An 8,132-nucleotide genomic window follows, 5' to 3' on the forward strand; every position below is an offset into this window, starting at 1 on the left:
ATTTAATTCTATTTAACACAGAGAAGGTTAAAGGGTGACTTGATTACAGCTTGTAAGGATCTATATGGGGAACAAATATTTAACGTTGGGCTCTTAAAACTAGCAGGGAAAGGTATAACACAGGGATCGGCAACCTTTGGCACACAGCCCACCAGGGTAAGCACAGTCGGTTTCTTTACCTGCCGCGTCCGCAGGTTCGGCTGATAACGGCTCTGACTGGCTGCAGTTTGCCGCTCCAGGCCAATGGGGGTTGCAGAAAGCAGTTGCCAGAACATCCCTTGGTCTATGCCGCTTTCTGCAGCCCCCATTGGCCTGGAGCAGCGAACCACGGCCAGTGGGAGCCATGATCAGCCGAACCTGCAGACACGGCATGTAAACAAACTTGCCCGGCTTGCCAGGGTGCTTACCCTGGCGGGCTGCATGCCAAAGGTTGCTGATCCCTGGTATAACACATTCCAATGGCTGGAAGATGAAAATAGACAAATTCAGACTGGAAATAAGTTGTACTTTTTAACAGTGAGAGTAATTGGAATAATTTACCAAGTGTAGTGGTAGATTCTCCATAACTGACAATATTTAAGTCAAGATTGGATCTTTTTTTCTAAAAGATCTGCTCTAAGAATTATTTTGGGGAAGTTCTATGGCCTGTGTTATACAGAAGGTCAGACTAACTGATCACAGTTGTCCCTTATGGCCTTAGAATCTATATATCTACTAATCTTTGCTTTTCGGAAGTGAGTTGGTTGGTTGTGAAAAAAAGTGTTTCTCCCACTTTATTTATGGTCTGTTTAATAATATCAAAGTCTTAAATGACATTAGTAGTTTCGGAAATTAAAAAAAATATTACAACTGAACTTGTCTAGGAGTGGATGTGATTGGTTAAAATTACAGTACAAAGGGAGAGTCAATGACAATGCCATCATAAAGGATGACATGTGTCCACTGGTTTGGATAATAAAGAATGCAGCTTCCCATTGGTTCACCCCCAACCAATCAGAAAGTACATTTTCTCCCACTGCCAAGGTTATAAAAGGCCCCCAGCTCAGACAAGGTCAGTGGACAAGTCTGGCTGTTTTTCAAGAGGTGGCTTAGCCAAGCTACACTTCACCAAGCCAGACTAGAAAGTGAGCAAAGAAGACGAAACAAGGAGAGAAAGATCAGGTGAACACAGATAAGCAAATAAGGTTACAAAGCCAAGCAAGACAAGGAAGAAAAGATCCAGACAAACCAATTAAGAAAAGAAAGAAAACCAAACAAGCCAAACCAAGGAAGGAAAAATTCAGACAAGCTACGCAAGTGTTGCTGGAACAGCAGAAGTCTGCAACATGTCTGAGACTGAGTCTGAGTCTGAGTCTGAGCACTCTGGTGAGACCTCAAACGCAAAGGAGGCTAAGGCCAAAATCACCCGCTCGTCCCGGGCTGGGCTGCTGTTCTCTGTCAGTCGCATAGACAGACTGCTCCGCAAAGGACAGTTTGCAGACCGTGTTGGAGCTGGAGCCCCAGTATATATGGCCGCGGTGCTTCAATACCTGACTCACGAGATTGTGGATATTGCTGGGGAAGTCGCTGCACGCAGCAAGAAGCGTCGGATTTCCCCACGGCACTTGCAGCTGGCCATCCACAGCGACTCAGAGCTCAAGAAACTGCTGGGAGGTGTCACCATCTCTCAGGGCGGGGTCCTGCCCTTAAATCAGCCTGTGGTTTCACCTTCCAAGAAGAGGAATGGCAGGAGAGCCATCAAGAGAAGGATTGCCCCTGCTCCTGTCCCTGTTAAATGAGAACAGAGCAAAGGGGAGACTGCCACCCCAGATTTGCGAGAAATGACATTAACTTGATTGCAAGGCTCTTTTCAAATGCACCAGTATGGTCTAATAAAAGCAGTTAAAATGCCAGGTCTTCTTTTGTCAATTTATTTCCTCTTTTACTATCCTACAATTTTAAGGGGTGATTCAGTTGGTCAAGTAGCTGCATTGGTAATATGGTATAAAAGCCTAAAAAGATAGAATTCAATTATTTCATTAAGAAATTTACATCAGAAATTGTCAGACTAACACGGCTACCCCTATACCTGTCTAAATGGTGTAGATTCCGGGGGGTGATTTCTGTGTTTGTTCAGGCATTTCCCCAATAGACTGAAGATTAGGAACATTCTTCCCCTAGTGAAGTTGATGTGTATTGCATATTTTGTGAAAACAGAAAAAAGAACAAGCTCATTACAGAAAAATTTAATCCATTACACACAAAGGATAAAGCCTATGGGCCTGGTTTTTATTTTTGTTTTGTCCTTTTTTTTGTTTGTTTGTTTGTTATTTTTAGTTACCCCATTATAAAACCATTTACTTGTTTACAGTAATATTAATTTTATACAGTATAAGTGATACTAGAATCAAGATTTCTGAAATTATTAAGTACCTATGGGGGTTCACATAAACTTTGATCACCTTTTTAAAGGGAAAACTGAGACTGTTTGAGTGTCAATTATATATAATAATTATTTGAAACAGTGGTTTATCAGTGAAAATGATATTGAATTTTCATGGAAAATACATACATTATAAATGGCAATGGCATAAATGTAACAATATACAACTGAAAGGGTAACGTGGTTTTGTTAGAAGTTGTGAAAATGATTGATCCCAAATCAATTACTCTTACAGCTCCTCTTCCTCTCCTCCCCACCCCCCGCAGTATACACACATCAAAATGAATACAGAATATATAATGTGTAAGGGTTTGCGCTAGCCAGAATCTGGCCCTGATTACTTTCTCTGTTGTGCAGCATTAAATGTGTCAGGCCAGTTCCTTATTTGTTTATGACCTTGTAAAGCCCAGTTCTTCCACCAGCTTCTCACAAGTTTCCTGACTCTGAGAGGTACTAAGTAACTCAGCCCACTGCATTTCTACACTGCATCTGGGAACAAGTCCCTGAGCCTATGCCAACAGATTTGTGCGAGCAGGGCTCATGCTAACACACTAAAAATAGCCATGTAGATGTTTCAGGTCTCACAGGCTTGAGAGCCTGAGCTCCAGTCCAAGCTGCTGCAAGGTCTACATAGCGACTCTTAGCACACTATCACGACTCCCACTGCCACTCCAGTGTTTCTCAAATGTGGCCACATGCGACCACCAGGGGATTTTCCTGCAGCCACAACAGCCTTCTGGGAAGAGATGGAGGAGGGGGCAAAACAGCAGCAGCCTCTCCCTGCAGTGCCTAGGAGCTCAGCGGGTGGGCTTAAGTTTCCCCCTTTCCCTGCTCCCACTTCAGCCATGGGACTCCTGGTTCAGCCCCACTCCCCTGGTTCAGCCAGAGGCTCAGGCGGCAGGCTTCACCCTCCCGCACCCCGGCTTCAGTCAGTGTCTCCAATGCCAAGCTTGAGCCCCTCCCCCACAGCTTCAGCCACAGGGCTCCAGGGGTGGGCTTAATCCCCCATTTCCCTAGGCTCCAGCTGTGGGGCTTTGGCTCAGGGCTTCAGCCCAGGGTGGTGGAGATTCAGCAGGGCCAGCCTTACCGGGCGCCATGGTCAAGAGGCAAGGAGTGGGGTGGAGCTCAGGGCAATGTGGGGAAGCTGCAGGGCCCAGGGGCTGATGGAGGGCAGTGCGGGCCAGAGGCAATGGCAGGAGGAGGCAGTGGGGGCAGGGGTATCAAAATACAACTGTACATTATTTTTATTATTGAGTCTGAAAAAACCTCTACATAAATAAATTACAATGATTTGGACGTGTATATGTGCATATTTATTTGTTTTCCCTAAAGTTAATTAAGTATTGTAGGAAAAATTTGTCACAGCAGCCACCAGCTAGAGCTGGTGACTGCACTCTGAAGCTATCAAAACTTTTGTTGTGAGAACTTCTGCACTAGTCTGTGTCCCTGGACTGGGAGGCTCACTATGGGATGCAGAGTAGACATACTTGCTCCTTTTCTGCTTAGATTTTACTTCTCAAATCTTCCCAGCAGGTGGCGCTGATAAGCTGCCAAATGATTCTGGGAAAGAAGCCAAATTACTGTGGGCTTGTTCTGGAAGCCTGGTGAAGTGACTCTCACTGGGAGAACCAGCTTCGTGCAATGAAATATATTGCCCGCCCAATTGTTGTCTTGCCAGTCTCAGTACATGTTCTCCTATATGCCACTGAGGCTGCTCAGAGTTCTGTGTAATATGTATATTGGTAAATTGTTTCCTCTGAGATTTTAGATATGTAGCGGAGAAAATGTTGTTTAAGCCCCAGTATGAACCTTGGAAATCATAAAGGGAACAGGAGAGACATCACTGCTTCAGTTACATTCCACTCACTTTTGGAAGGTTCTGTTAGCAACCTATCAAAATGACATCACTGCAGATTTGAGAGAAAAATGCCTGGTAGTTGATCCACTCTAAAGCAGCCCAATTCAAACCCTGTGGCTGATGGGAGAACTCAACCCATTTAGACACACTCTGCCATAATGACCACCACAGGCCAGTGCATTCTTCTTCACTGATGTGACATCCTAGCTTACTAGGCACCCAGAGTCAGATTTGATGGTGCTAAATGCTACACAGTTTTGTTGTGTGTAAAACTCCTCCTTTGTTTATATGATGTCAATATGAATACCTTGGAGTGGTACATTTGTGGCATAAAGCTAGACTGCCAGTTGCTCCAACTGTGTAGTGAAATAAAAACCTTTTCTAGAGTGGAGGGAGGACCAATGGATTTGGCCTGATGTGAGGGGTTCTCTCCAGATGCTGTTTTTAAACCGGTCTCAGAAAACAGCTGAAGAACAAGAGAGGCAGCTAATCAAACCTGAGAGTGACAAATGGTGAATCCTTGAGTTTCTGGAATGGCAAAGAACCCTTACCATGGGCTTGGGTGCCATGAGGGTTCTCTGAGAGACAGGAAGCATCACCAAATTAAAGGCGCCAGAGAAACTGGCCAATATTTTCAAATTTTAGAATGCCTGAATTTCAGCACATAAACCCATTTTTAAGCAGCTAACTAAAAGTAACCTGATTTCCATAGCTGCTGAGCACTCAAAACTCCTAGTGAAATCAACAGGAGCTGTGGGTGCTTACCTCCTCTTCAAATCAGGACACTTATAAGTTATTTAGGTGCCTAATTTAAGGCATCTAAATTTCAAAATGTAACCAAAGCCTATTTCATGCCGTTACAGGGTCCATTCCTAAAAGTCCTTACTCATGTATGTAGCCCTTATTCTCCCATATTGTCCCATGGGAGGCACAAGTGAACATTCTTTCCCTGAGTGATAACTGTAGTGCCAGGACCTCGTTCAGTACTTTCAGATTTTGTTTATACATTCAATCATGTTGAGGAGATAAAAGTAAATTCTAATTTCACTTTTTCGTGGCATTTAAATATATCAGCTCCCCCAAAGAATGGATAAAACTTCTGTGAAGTAAGGGTCTGAGGGCTTGATTCTGCCATCTCCTAACTTAAGCAGTATCTTACTATACAACTAGTTCCACTGATGGCAACAGAACTCCTTGTGCAATAAAGGCATAACTCACTGTCAGCAAGGGTGACAGAACAGCACCTGTGGAGTTACAGTTTAAAATCTGTTCCGGCCCATGGAGTTATTTCTAATTAGAGCTGAGTGAATAATTGATTTTTCAATTTGGTGGCCAAAGGGAAAAAATAAAAAGTAAAAATGAAATGTTTCTGGTTAAAGGAAAAGGTTTGTTCTACCCACAATGAAATATTTTGTTTCATTTTGGGGAGTTTTTTACACTTTGGGGTTGTGGGTGTGGGTGTTTGTTTTTTAATGGGAAATACATTTCTAAACAAAACATCATTTTGAAAAAAGTCAGAAATGACTTTTTCAAGATTTTTTTCACTCTTTTTTTTTTCCTGTCAAATTTTGTTCAATAAATTTGCCCTGAATTCATAAACAGCTTTGGTTGGCCCAAAACTGCATTTTTTTCAACAAATAAAACTATTTGCTGAAAAAAAAATTGCCTAGCCTTATTGTTGATTTACACCCATGCATCAAAGAGCAGAATATGATCATATATATATAAAACAGTACATATATTATAAGATAGTATCTCCGCTACCACTTAACTATACGCCAGTATCTCTGCTACCATTTAACTTCAGAAGGCATTGCAAGGAATTTTTTAGATCTATATGATTTTGGGAGGTTGTATATGTTTGATGAGAGAGGAAACATATTATTTTTAGGGTAGTAGGAAGGATTTGAATTTGTGGCTGTTTGGAGGGAAGTTATGAGAGGAAAAACATAGACCAGACTGCTATGCTTTTGGAGTTCGTAATAAATTGGGCTGCTGTCCTTGGTGTTTCTCCTTAGGAAAGTGCTTTACTTTCTGATGGAAATTGGTAGCTTCCTCTTTGCTTGGGGGCTATTCAATAATTTCAAAAATTAAAAAAAAAGTTAATAATACAGGAAATTAAAAGTTTTATACCCTGAGTTTTGCTAATAGCAGATATCACTGACTAAAAATCCAATACAAACGGAGAATCAATGGGAATGATGTCATAAAAGGATGACCTATCCCCTCTGGCTTGGGTAACAAATGAAGTAGCTGCCCATTGGTTCTCAGACAGCCAATCAGAAAGTAAGTTTTCTCTGTCTGCACTGAGGTTATAAAAGGTTGCAGGCTCAGACAGGGTCAGTACATAACTGTGGTGATTTCAAGAGGTGGCTTAGCCAAGCCACACTGTCAGGCCAGTCATAATCAGGCCAGGCAAAGAAGAAATCAAAGAAGGCAAAATAAGAGAGAGAAAACCAAGTGAACAGAGCCAGAAATAGAAGGAAAGAGAGTCAAGCGAGCCAAGCAAACAAAGACACAGGCAAGTGGAGCCAAGCAAGGAAACATCCACTGAATCCAAGCAAGTAAAGAGAAAAGCTAGGCAGGCCAACTCCTGAGTAAAGACTCAGGTAAACCAAGCAGAGCAAACAAAAGAAAACCAAGAAAGTCAAGCCAAGTGTTGCTGGAACAGCAGAAGTCTGCAACATGTCTGAGACTGAGTCTGAGTCTGAGCACTCTGGTGAGACCTCAAACGCAAAGGAGGCTAAGGCCAAAATCACCCGCTCTTCCCGGGCTGGGCTGCTGTTCTCTGTCAGTCGCATAGACAGGCTGCTCCGCAAAGGACAGTTTGCAGACCGTGTTGGAGCTGGAGCCCCAGTATATATGGCTGCGGTGCTTCAATACCTGACTCACGAGATTGTGGATATTGCTGGGGAAGTCGCTGCACGCAGCAAGAAGCGTCGGATTTCCCCACGGCACTTGCAGCTGGCCATCCACAGCGACTCAGAGCTCAAGAAACTGCTGGGAGGTGTCACCATCTCTCAGGGCGGGGTCCTGCCCTTAAATCAGCCTGTGGTTTCACCTTCCAAGAAGAGGAATGGCAGGAGAGCCATCAAGAGAAGGATTGCCCCTGCTCCTGTCCCTGTTAAATGAGAACAGAGCAAAAGGAAGATTGCGACCCCAGATTTGGGAGAAATGACATTAACTTGATTGCAAGGCTCTTTTCAAATGCACCAGTATGGTCTAATAAAAGCAGTTAAAATGCCAGGTCTTCTTTTGTGATTTTATTTCCTTGGTTATATTGCTAACATTATAATGGAAAATTCAATTAGTTAGGAAGTGACACAGAGGCTGTGATATAAAATCCAAAAAGTGTAGCACTCAGGCATTTCATTACAATATATAGACACAGAAGAAATTACATAATATGTCCCTGGGAAATGATTCCAATAGAAGTAGGTTTGTGTTGACAGTTGGGAAAGTTGGGCCTGTTCTTGCAGTCAGTGAAGCTGCTTTGGATCTACTGCAGGTTTTGTTGAAGATCTGGAAGAGAATAAACTTTTCTTTGGATCACTAAAGAAGTACCGAAATAGGGTAATAGGTTTGCCTCTGGTTCTTCTCTCTCTTATTCTGGTGTAAACTCATTGAATTCACTGGAGTTATTCCCTCAGTATGCCACTGTGAGATCAAAATCAGACCCAATAAAGTTAGCATCTAGGATATTAAAATAAACTTTACTAATTTTATTGGAAATTTGAGACAAACCTTTGAAGGAGGAGAAAAGCTAAGTGAAATATTTATTTTTAAAGATGGGACTTTAGAAAGACACTAGACATAATCTTAGAAGATTTTGGGAAGTGATACACAAAGATA

At 42.6% G+C, this 8,132-nt stretch overlaps 2 protein-coding genes across 2 annotated transcripts; both read left to right on the forward strand.

Moving 5' to 3' along the window:
• Positions 1-1,004: 1,004 nt before the first annotated feature.
• On the forward strand, positions 1,005-1,892 carry LOC120395695 (late histone H2A.2.2-like). Its single transcript, XM_039520362.1, has one exon. It carries the CDS (start codon positions 1,326-1,328, stop codon positions 1,776-1,778), a length of 453 nt encoding a protein of 150 aa, XP_039376296.1. The 5' UTR covers positions 1,005-1,325; the 3' UTR covers positions 1,779-1,892.
• A 4,667-nt stretch (positions 1,893-6,559) lies between these two features.
• LOC120395747 (late histone H2A.2.2-like) lies at positions 6,560-7,526 on the forward strand. The gene has a single exon (XM_039520425.1). The coding sequence runs from the start codon at positions 6,966-6,968 to the stop codon at positions 7,410-7,412; it is 447 nt and encodes a 148-aa protein (XP_039376359.1). The 5' UTR covers positions 6,560-6,965; the 3' UTR covers positions 7,413-7,526.
• The last annotated feature ends 606 nt before the right edge of the window (positions 7,527-8,132 follow it).

This window comes from Mauremys reevesii, linkage group 1, assembly GCF_016161935.1.
Source record: "Mauremys reevesii isolate NIE-2019 linkage group 1, ASM1616193v1, whole genome shotgun sequence".
NCBI classification, from domain to species: Eukaryota; Metazoa; Chordata; order Testudines; family Geoemydidae; genus Mauremys; species Mauremys reevesii.